This window comes from Octopus bimaculoides, chromosome 4 (assembly GCF_046866305.1).
Source record: "Octopus bimaculoides isolate indiv1 chromosome 4, ASM4686630v1, whole genome shotgun sequence".
In the NCBI taxonomy this organism is placed as follows: domain Eukaryota; kingdom Metazoa; phylum Mollusca; class Cephalopoda; order Octopoda; family Octopodidae; genus Octopus; species Octopus bimaculoides.
Window position 1 is genome coordinate 81935384 of NC_142931.1, and position 12451 is coordinate 81947834.

Sequence of the window (12451 nt, forward strand, 5' to 3'; positions counted from 1 at the left end):
AGGTACCTCAGTAGAAAAAGAAGACAGAATGATGGACTTGAAGCATCAGGGCATACTCTCAAAGTGCAGGGTACACAGAGACAGAAAATAGGAAGTGGTGTATGTGTGTGCATGGGGGGGGGGGATAGAGAATCTAGGATAACTGGATGGATGGGTAGGTAAGGAGGGTGAAGGGGAGTGTGTGGGAGGCAGAAGATGCAATGACAGTGGTTAGGTATATATAGGGGGTGGATATAATGAGTTACAAAAAGGGATGACAATAGCAGAAATGGATATTCAGGTGAAATGGACATCCAGTAGGAATAAAGTTGGGAGTGCAGGATAAGGGGAAGGAATACGTGCATGGAAAAAAAAATCGGATGGCCATGGCTGGAGTGCCTTTGGTCATAAGTTTGCTTTAGCAAGAATGTCCTGTAATTAAACAACAGAAAGAACAGCAGGTGATCTGCAGTCACTGGTAGAGTGCTTGAGAGAAGTGTCTTAGTACTTTTTACATCATGGATATGCCTGTCAAACTAAATTGACAAAACTTGAGATATTGCCATAAAAAATAAGACAAGAAAAATACAGAAAACAGAAACAAAAACAAGAAAAGAATAGAAAAAAATGAAAAAGAAAACTTCAAAAATTTACTTAAAACAGGAAAAAATGTGTTAAAGTATAACTGGGGCTGGCCAGTAGGCCAGCAAGTTTGTCAATTTCACTATTAATAGAAGTAGCATCAATGTTTATTGCTATAATTTCTCACTTGTTTGTTGATCAACATGTAATCATTGTGTTAGGTTAGGTTAAAATTGGTTAATTAGTTAAGGTGGATATTCTATTTATACTACAAATTATATCAAGAATTTTGTCTCATCATACAGTTTCATATCTGCTTCTTTATATTTTTATCTTGAATCAGCCATTCTACAATTTATAGAGACACCTCTTGATCATCAGAATTCAGATAACAGAGTCAGATGAACCAGCTAAAGAAGGCACCCATGCATATTGTATAAACAGTATGAACAGGTGCAAGCATGGCTTAAGGAACTGGTATTGCAATTGCATGGTTTTGGATTCAGTCCCACTGTACAGCAACTTGGGCAACTGTCTTTTACTATCACCCCAGGTCAACCAATGCCTTCTAAGTAAATTTGGTGGACAGAGAAACTCTGTGGAAGCTTGTCATGTGTGTGTATGTATATGTCTTTTTTGTTTAACCCTCGACATGTGTTGGTTTGTCTACATCCCTCTAACTTGGCAATTCAGTTACAGAGACTGACAGAATAAGACTAGATTTATAAAACAAAACAAAACAAAACAGAAAAACCTAAATGCTGAGGCTGATTCAATTGACTAAACCTCATCAATGTTAATTATCTTCATGATTGCAATTAAATGACTGAAACAAGTTAAAATTAAAAGGGACCTAAATTGGAAACCAATGTTTGTTAATAATTTAGAATTTTTTTATCATTTAATTAAGTCTTATTAAATGCACAATTTTGAACTACAATTTTATATAAGTTGGTATTAAAAAAAAATCTTTTTACCCTAAAATTTCTCAGCAATAAATTTCTTGGCACTAAGGATGCAATTTTTACCAAAATTAAATTTTAAAAAATTCATTATGAGTCCTAGAATAAAAAGATCACATTTTTTATATGCCAATTTTATCCCTAATGAACAGGCTCTATGCTAACTTACCATTGTCTCCACACTGTAAAGGTAAAAGAAAAATATGCAGACTATAAGTGATCAAAATAAGATCTTTATATACCAATAAGCCACTAAGGAATCATCTTATATACCAATAAGCCACTAAGGAATCAATACCAATGACATTATTTACATTTGACGGATATTCGTCCTCATCTTGTTTGTTGTTAACACAACGTTTCGACTGATATACCCTCCAGCCTTCATCAGGTGTCTTGGGGAAATTTCGAACCTGGGTTCTCATTCCTATCGATGTTACTATTATTACCAATGACATTGTTTAAGAATTCATGTTTAGAAGTGTTTCTCAAATTTCTCACTACATAAATGCCTAATAAGCTAATGTCTTTTATGAACAATTTTTAAAAATATATATATTTCTGAACAATTTAATCTATATTCAGAAAAGGAAAAGGTTGAATCTTTTATGCTAATATATAACACAAGTGAAGGTATGTTGTAAATGAAGCATAGACAGAGTGAATGACAGTGTTTTGAATAGGATGGCAGAATGTTGAAGAGTTTGCATTCTAAACAAATAAAATGAAAATATCTGGTGACACATATATTATGTTCAAAGCAATGTGCATATTTAATGTAATGTGCATAAAATAAAAATATAAAACAAAAAGCATTGTGATGTTAAGCAAAGCTAGGATAATGATAGTTGAATACAACTGTGAGCATGAAATTAATATTGGTTTCAAATTTTGGCACAAGGCCAGCAATATTGGAGTAGAGAGAAATTTGATTACATTGACCCTACTAAGTCAAGAGGTATTTATTTTGTCGACCATGAAAAGATGAAAGGCAAAGTTGAACTCAGAATGTAAAAATTTGGCAAAAATGCTGCTAAGCATTTTGTTCAACAGTATGCATGAAATTAACATTAGTTATTGCTTGGCCCCAAGCAAGTCCTGATCCAGCAGACCTATGATCAAAAGTAATTCAGCCATAATCAACATGTCCCTTTGTATATCATATACCAAGGAATAATTGTCCAATTTATTCTTCTTTATTTAAAGACAGTAAGGTACGACTTGAAAGATTTGGATGCTGAAGATATTAATCAGTTCAACGATGCTGAACTTCAATGGTGAGAAAAGAATCAGTATGTCATGTATTTGTATCATAAATGGTGGAAAATAGCATTACTGTTTCTAAGTTTCTAATGGGTCAGTCATAGGTTCACTGCATTTCTGGTGACAAGAGTGACAAAAGGAATGTCTATGTAGAACAAATATTGCAACAGACTATATTTAAAAAGTAGGGAGCTTTCCTACCAATATTATATATATCATTGTTGTTGGCACTCCATCGCTTATGACATCAAGGGTTCCAGTTGATCTGATCAATGGAACAGCCTGCTCATGAAATTAACGTGCAAGTGGCTGAGCACTCCACAGACACGTGGACCCTTAACGTAGTTCTCGGGGATATTCGGCGTGACACAGTGTGACAAGGTACAACAGAAACAGGAAGTAAGAGTGAGAGAAAGTTATGGTGAAAGAGTACAGCAGGGTTCGCCACCATCCCCTGCCGGAGCCTCGTGGAGCTTTTAGGTGTTTTCGCTCAATAAACACTCACAACGCCCGGTCTGGGAATCGAAACCGCGATCCTATGACTGCGAATCCGCTGCCCTAACCACTTAGCCATTGTGCCTCCACTATTATATATATCAATACAAGATAAACACACACAGACATTTTTCTGCCTACTAAATTCCACATACAAGGTCCTGACCAATTCTAGATGATGGTCGCAGTATTTTTAACCCTTTAACATATATCTTACTCAAGTGCAATGCTTATTTATTCACATTATTTTGAATTAAATATGCATAACGATGTGATTGTTCATTTTTAAGATGACACTGAATGGGAGGTGTGAGAGGTTGGTCCAGCCAATTTGAACATAAAACAGGTAGAATATTTGAGCTGGATATTGCTGGTTTAAATGCTTAACAGTTGAACCAGGAATCAAGTGACTGTAAAGGAAACCGCTTAGCCATACAACCATACCTGTACCCATGAATAAAAAGCTAATATTAGTTATAGAAATGATATTTCCAAAAGAATCTTTATCATATTGTACTCTGGGAAACTGAAGGTTACTAATAAGAATAAAAATAACCTGAATTGATTGTTTATATACTTTTTTTGATTGACAAGTTGCAATCAATAGAAATTTACAATAAAAAAACAAAAAACAAACTAATTTCAAAAATAACTGCAACAAAAGAAACAATTAGGGATATTTAATCCTAAATAACTAATCAAATAGATATATAGTCAAAGACATTCCAACCATGGTTGCCTTGCTTATCTATACCTAGGATTATTTTATCTAATGCACCCATCCATTTTTGAGACATTAGGATGTGCTTTTTGGGAGATTTGGCTATTTCTAGCAGATTGAGAAATTGTGTAGAAGCTCCCACAGAAACTCACTTCATTGTGGTTTGATCGCAATATAAGTTAATAACTGCAGAAATGACTGTTTCTTATATGACCCAAAAAGATCTGGCTGACCATTCTTAATCTACTACATATGTGGGAAATTCTGTCTGTGGGTGTGTTTGTGGAGTTATTAGCTAACTCCTCCTACATTGTTTTATCGATTTTGATGAAACTTGACACATGAGTAGAACTCATGTCTGGAAACCTCGTGGCATACTCAGATTGTTGATTCACAGCTTATTTATTCTTCAGGATGGTAAAGATAATAAATTATTATAGATTCTTGGTAAAAATAAGAGCAGTACCAGATTAAAATCCTATACTAAAGAATAGAACAGAGAGACTAAGACCAAATAGGTAATAAATATATTAATAATAGTCTTGAATGCTAATATAAAGAACTCTCAAAATAAGAGTATGTGCAATTGTTATATTTTTGCTTTTAAAACTAAAGACCAAAATTTAAAGAATGTAATGTTATTAAGCCTACTAGTATACACTAATATAATAAACACATCATAACTATTAATAGTGTTAATCCTTTCCTATTGTATTTCTCATAAAATACACCATTCATGTGTTAAATTTTCACTCACAAGGCTTTGGTTGACCTGGGGCTGTAGTAACATTGGTCAAAATGCCACACAGCAGGACTGAACTTGAAAGCACACAGTTAGGAAATAAGCTTCTTACCCCTGACACACACATTTTCCATATAAAACATAAAAACTGTAAAGTTGTGAGATACTGAAAAAAAGCAGTGATATGCATGCAAGTACATATGCACAAGCAAACAATAAATATAAATATCTCCAATAGCCTGAAGAGGCTTTTAAAAGCTAATCCAGAGCATTGATTTAATAGTGTTAAGTGGGTGAGATAACTCTCTTCCTGGACTGGATGACAGTTTACTACATGTGTGCAACCATAATCCTTGCAAAAGCATGACACATAAGAAACAGCACAAGATAGCAGGTTATCCCAATACCAGAGATCTATTCTGAATGCTTGAAGAAGGGGAAACTGTACTAAGGGTGGCCCCAGGTCCTACAATAACTTTCTAGAAAAATGTATACCCCACTGGTGGTTGGTAAAAAAAACTTCATTCTTAATATTTTATCACAATTATTTAATACAGAAATCTACCGGTAACCCTTTTATTAAGTACAGAGTACAAAGAAAAGTACATTATTGACTAAGAAAAAAAATGAATCGTTTTATGAAAACCTTGTGCCTGGTGATTACAGTACCATATCTCACCACATTTTTCTCAGACCCCATGTTGGGAATCACTGGATTAATCCTTTTGATATCATCCTGCTTGAGACTGCTTCTGATTCTATGATACAAACTTCATGTTTTAAACTGATCTAAATTAAAACCTTCCATAACACTTTTCAAGTTAAATAACATCACCTTAATAATTTTAAAATTATTTTACTAAATTCATTATTTTCAAAACTGACAAAAGCAAAAGCAGCATATTTCAACAGAAATATGGTAACAAAAGGGTTCAATCTACACAACCCAACAACTATTAGAGTCCATGTGACGAAGTTCCATTCCACATAGTTTCCATCTACCTAATGTTGTGTAAAAAGCATGAACTTGATGTTATGATAGAAAACACTTACCCAAGGTGCAGTGCAGTGAAACTGGACCTGAAACCTTGTGATTTTGAAGTGGACTTCTTAATTACACAGACATGCCTCTGATAGTAAGGTAAATCAAGGCACCTGTATTAAAATGTAATGTCAAAACATATGAGACATACTCAGTGGTTCTGAATTTAAAAGCTAGAGGATAGGGAGTGGATGCATGTAACCAACATGAAGACAAAAAAAAGTGTACTGGCATTTTTACTAACTATTATAACTGAAAATCAAGAGTCATCCCAAATGGCTTTTCAATAAATAAGTGTAACTACAAGTGTTGTCTGACTACAAAGTTATGGTAATTGCTAAAACAATTATGACACATATTTGAGGATCATGAAAAGTAGTTAAAAATCCAAAGTGATTTTACTGAAAATTAATGACATATTTGCACACACACACACACTCTCCATGTTGCAGATGAACAGTTAAATCAGTCATGGGCAATCTTTTTTGAGAAGCTCGCCACATGAAACATGGCTCATCATCAGGTGGGCCACACTACTAAAAAAAATCCAAGGTTACTTTCATAGAGAAAGTCCTACGGGCCACACAGGTTGCCTGTGACTGAGTTAAATGGATATGATTTCCAAGTATCTTAACGTTTTGCCTGTCCAAAGTATTTTCATAAGCTTGTCCTAAATGTCCATGCTTGTTTTTAGATGTTTAGTTAACCCTTATATTACACGTCCTGAGTAATGTAAAACTTTCATTTCATTAATACCAAGCTACTCTGATAATTGGAAAAAATATTAGGAATGTGTATCATATATAATGCACGGATGCCAGAGAAATATGTCCTATGTATTAATATCTAATACACAGGACAAGGTATAGGGTCAAATATATATTTGTAGATTACAGAATAGATTGTCAAAAGATCTTCTGTCAGTTTCAGTGAAGAGTTTTCTCATTGGTTGATGAACAGAACTACCAACATAGTGACTTTCAGAAGTGAATGTGCATTCCACGTACGCTTCTACCATTAACATAATCTCCAAGTAGGCTTTGCATGCCACAGTCTGGACCTTTGAATTTGAAATTAAAAGTACATACTATGTTTCAGACAAGATTCCACAGCTTCTGTCAACCTAATTTCATTTCACTGACAAGCTGGAGTCAATTCATTTTTATGGCAAAAGACACTTGCCCAAAGTGTTGTGAGGAACTTCTGAGCCATTCAGTAATATATACAAACCACGCACTTATATTAAATGTGATCATATTTTCTTACTTACATACAGTATTACAATAATTAAAAAAATGGAAAATGGTCAAAGTTTGCATGTAATTTAAATGAGATTTATAACTATATAGCTCTTCAAATAGCCACAATTAAAACAAAATATAAGTATGAAATTAGAACAGATTAATGTCCACCGAGCTTGTCAAGGCCAGACATTTATACTTAAGAGATTAAGTAAAAAAAAAAATGATAAAATTAGATAATTCAATAGATGAGATTATGGAGGACTACACCACACACATAAATATGCACACATTCATATGTGTGTGTGTGGATAGATATATGTATATATACTGCTGATTTTTTCATGCAATAAAACATTTCCATAATTTAACTATACTCATACTGTCAAATTCACCAACTGTTTCAATTCATGCTTATTTTACATTCAATTCTAATGTCACATTCTTTACAGTCATATATTCCTGAACTTTTCTGTGATTTTCTTTGGTATAGAACTAATCATTGCTTTAACTAGGATTACTAGAAAACATCATACAGAAAAACAATCAAATGCAAACAATTTCTTTCCTTTTCATTTTACACTATGTGAGTTAATCGAAAAGATTGCTTAGAAATATTAACTAAGTCATTCACTATGCTATGGAAGTTTTTGTCTCCAAAAGCAGTTGAAATACACACACAAAGCACATATATATTTTGTGTACTGTGATTACACAGCAACAAACAGTAAGTAATATCGTGACAGTAAATTTGCAAGATCATTCACTCTCTCTCTCTCAAACACACACACACACACAAATCTGTTAACATATATACACACAGAGTAAGTTAAATAATAATGGGGGCAATTTGAGGGGGAAGGGCAAACAGCAAATGAAGTTAATATTGAAGTCTGTAAGGCAACGAGCTGTCAGAATCGTTAGCATGCCGGGCAAAATGTTTAGCGGTATTTCATCCAGCCTTAGGTTCTGAGTTCAAATTCTGCCAAGGTCGACTTTGCTATTCAGTCTATCAGAGTTGATAAAATAAGTACCAGTTGAATAATGGGGATTGATGCAATCAACTTAACTCCTCCTCCAAGAATCGTTAGCATGCCGGGCAAAATGTTTAGCGGTATTTCATCCAGCCTTAGGTTCTGAGTTCAAATTCTGCCGAGGTCGACTTTGCTATTCAGTCTATCAGGGTTGATAAAATAAGTACCAGTTGAATAATGGGGATTGATGCAATCAACTTAACTCCTCCTCCAAAACTGCTGGCCTTGAAATCAATATTGACAAAGTACCTTCTTATTAGGCAGTGGTAATTAGAGTTGCTTAATTTGAAATTCAATTATTTCAGCTACTTCAACAAATAGAATGCCTCACAGTATATTTTGAGTTCAAATCCTGCCAAGGTCAATTTACCCTTTGGAAGGGAGTAAAAAAAGTACCAAACCAGGGCGGCAGATTAGCAAAGTGAGAGAACATCTGATAAGATGCTTTCTGATATTTGCCCCAGTTCTATGCATTCTGACAGCAACACCTGCAATGACACAGGTGCCAGCTATATTGGAACTAAAGTGACAGCTTTTCCTTAGGCAACATCAGTTGTGTGGAGAGTGGAGACTTATATAGACAACTGCCAGTTTTCTAGAAAAGCCCAAACTCAAGACCTGCATACACAAATGAAGATCTATATCAGATCTTGACCAACCCAACCACCCTGCAACACCCCTCCCCCACCCACACAAGCCTCAAAACAGTTCAAGCCTAGTCAGATAAAAAGGTTGACTTTACACCTGTGGGGTCCTATAAGGGTTTGAACTTTGACCAGCAAGCAATTCTTCTGAAAAGATCTGTGACTGGCAACAGTTTTGTTGACAACCAGCAGATTAACAGAATTATGAAGTGGAATGAGGAGGGTAGGTCGATACGTTATTGTTATTTAATAATATTATTATACAAGATATCAAACATATCATTTGACCTTAACAACTGCCAAAAATCATATCAGCAGAGCAATGATCACAGTGGTGAAATTTGTTAGAAGTACTAATAAAAGAAAAAGAAGGAATTCTTAAGATCTTAAGCACACAAGCAAGAAGGTGGGGGAAATATTAAGATTAATATTGTTAACCTTTACAAACATTTAAACCAAATAAACAATTTTCACTACCCATCAATATATTTTTTTTAACCATCTGGAAAGTTCAATAAACAACAAGCACAGAATGAAAAATAATCATAATAAAAATATACATTTATTTTAAATCTGAAATAGGATAGAAGAATGGAAGATAATGATATATTGTACATTGTACATAAAAAATGTGCCCCAGCATGACCACAGCTTTAACCCTTTAGTGTTCAGATTATTCTATCAAACATAATATGCTTATTGATTCACATTGATTTGAATTAATCATGCATTATCTCATCTTCAAGATCTTGATGGTGTAATTACTTAATGTAGCATAACATTGTAGGGTAGGTGTGAGAGCCTGGATCTGGTCAGTTTGAACATAAAACAGATGAAATATTTTGGCCGGATATGGCCGGTTTAAATACTAAAGGGTTAAAGTTGAAACACTTAAAATAAAAGAATACTCAGGTGTGAAAAGAAAACACACCCCAAAAGTTTACAGTTTGCATGTGTGTATTCCTTTACTTATTTCTGTCATTTGATTGTGGCCAGTTTTAATATGCACACTGTGTGAAAAGAATAATAATAATAAAAAAAAAAAATATAGAAAACCATACAGGTTTCTTGCTGACTCAGTTTCAGTATTAAGTTAAAATTTCAACTGCAGAGTTACAAAGGAATTGGGTCAATTAGAATTTTTGAGATAAATGGATAAGTGACGGAACACTACAACAACTACAACTAATACAAGCAGTAGCAACAAAGAAAAATAAACAAGTGATGATAATAATAATAATAATCACAATCCTTTCTACTATAGCAGTCAAGGGCAACCTGCAGTCTACAGGACTTTCTGAATGGCATGGCTAATGAAAAATTACCTCAAATCTTTTAGTGGTGTGACCCCCTGCAATGATGAACCAAGTTTCATGTAGCCTGCTTCTTGAAAAAGGTCGCTCATGTGTCTACTCTAGACACAAGGCCTGACCCCAGTGCTCAGTTGTACTTATTTTATAAAACCAAAAGGATTTGGGCAGAATTTGAATTCAGAAAGTAAAGCTGAATAAAATGCTAGTAAGCATTTTATCTGGTGTGCTAACAATTCTGCCAGCTTACCACTTTTCAGCAACCTAATAATAATAATAATAATAATAATAATAATAATAATAATAATATTATTATTATTATTTTCTAAAATTGGAAAAAGGCTACAAATTTCCTGGAAGAGGCAACAGTTGGTTAAATTGACTACAGTACAGAATTGATACTCATTTTGCCCCAGAAAGATGAACAGTATAGTTGACTTCAGCAAGATTAGAAACAGAGATCATAAAGAAGTGTAGCTAAAAGATTTGAGGTATTTAATCAGTCAACCACTCTAAAAATTCTGAAACTCCACTGCCCTACAACAATAGTAATATTTTCTCATTACTTACTACAGTTATTTTTGCAAATATTTAATAAGCTTATTTCAATAATATTAGTATTTTCTCATTACTGATGTAATTATTGTATCAAAGAGAGCAGTATATTAATTAATAACTTTTATATTCAAGTCCCCTGGCAACAAATGAAAATCAATATCATTAAGAGGGCTTGAACTCAAAACAGGGCCTGGAAAGGTTTGGTCTTAAACAAACTTTCAAGGGTTTGAAATGAATAATTTTAAATTTTGCATATGCTTGGCTAGGGACATGCATGGTCAGACTTGGCTAGGTTGTATAGCTCACTTTGTGGTCTCCGGTTCCGTCCCTCTGCACAGTGTCTTGGACAATTGCCTTCTGCTAGAGCTTTAAGCCAACAGATGTTCTGTGAGTGAATTTTGTTGATAGAAATTGTATAGAAAACCATTGTGTGTATGTGTGTGTTTGTCCACATCTCCATTTGATAACTGGTGCAGGTTTGTTTACATCCCCATAACTTAGTGGTTGAGCAAAAGAGAGTGACAGAATAAGTACCAGACTTAAAAATAAGTACTGGATCCAATTTGTTCAACTAAATCCTTCAAGGCAGTGCCCTAGCATGGCCACAGTTAAATGACTGAAACAAGTAAAAGACAAAAGGTACATTTAAGGTCTCGTAAATTGTGCCTTTCCTTCAGCCAAACAGAGCCTGAAAACCTGCTTCACCTCATCAAAAACATAGGAAACAAACCAGATATTAGGAAAGCATGCATTATGGTTTTTATGTTACCATTTGGTCCCTCTTTTCTCATGTGGAACATATAACGACGGTGATTTAATGACAGTATTTGACACAAGCATACAAATCTGTAGCAGTCGGTATAGTGAATTAAATGAATACTAATACGTGTATTGTGCTTATTTTACTACCCCAAGAGGAATGATAAATAGTGATATTTGAACTTGGTTATTATACAAGAAAGGAACTAATATAGGGGAGAAACTGGGATAATGTGATGGCCATTATGCCTTTCCGAAGGACATCAATGATGCATATGACAGATCTAAATTAATATTGAAAACTGGGTTGACAATTTAGTTTGAACTTACCATGGCATCTGTCATTATCATGATGGAATTTTTTTTTTTTTTTTTTGGATTTATACACTCAAAAGTCTTTCTTGCAAAGCAGTAGTGGATGAAGCTGATTGATTTGAACTGCAAATATTTTTGTTATGTTAACAACTGGAACCCCAATCAGATGATGATGGTAGGTGAAGCTTACAGCAGTTTGATTTGAATTTAGACCAGCAAACCATTGATCTAGATACCATAAAATATCGAGGCTAGTGTGTTATTATGTCTGCCCAAAACAACAACTCTGCCCAATACTTTAGTTAGAAGAAAAGTAAAAAGAACAAGAATAAGGATACAAAGAATAAAGTAAAGGATAATGGAAAAATGAAAATTTTTAAAAAAAAAAAGGAGAGGAATAATGTTATGAAACTTGATAGAAAAAAGTTTTAATAGTTATTATCATTTATCATTTTTTTAAAAAGCTGGTGACCTGGCAAGAATTGTTAGCACACTGGACAAAAAATATTAAGCTGTATTTCTTCAGACTATTGAAGCTCTTGAGTTCAAATCCTACCAAGAGTGACTTTGCCTTTATCCCTTTTGGGATCAATAAAATAAGTACCAGTGGAGTACTGTGGTTAATGTAATCAACTATGCCCTACTCCAAAAATTTCAGGCCTTGTTGCTTTATCATCTTAACACAAAATAAGAAACTGTAACAGAGCAAAATTCTTCACTCAATAAAAGTCAACCTAATATTAGTCCCAGTCAACCTTAATGAGTGTCATGCAAGGGTATATTTGGCTATTGTTGTTTCTGATA

General features: G+C 34.0%; 1 protein-coding gene across 9 annotated transcripts in view; it reads right to left on the reverse strand.

Annotated features, from left to right (window-relative positions):
* Positions 1–12451, reverse strand: part of LOC106880559 (uncharacterized) — a 217564-nt gene that overhangs the window by 122432 nt on the left and 82681 nt on the right. For 3 of the 9 annotated variants that reach the window (XM_052967168.2, XM_052967164.2, XM_089350857.1), the window contains exon 2: positions 11663–11943. The exons of the other annotated variants lie outside the window; for them this stretch is intronic. In XM_052967168.2, the coding sequence (XP_052823128.2) occupies positions 11663–11683 (21 nt within the window). In that variant the 5' untranslated portion in view covers positions 11684–11943. The remainder of the gene's footprint in view (positions 1–11662; positions 11944–12451) is intronic. 9 annotated transcript variants of the gene reach the window in all.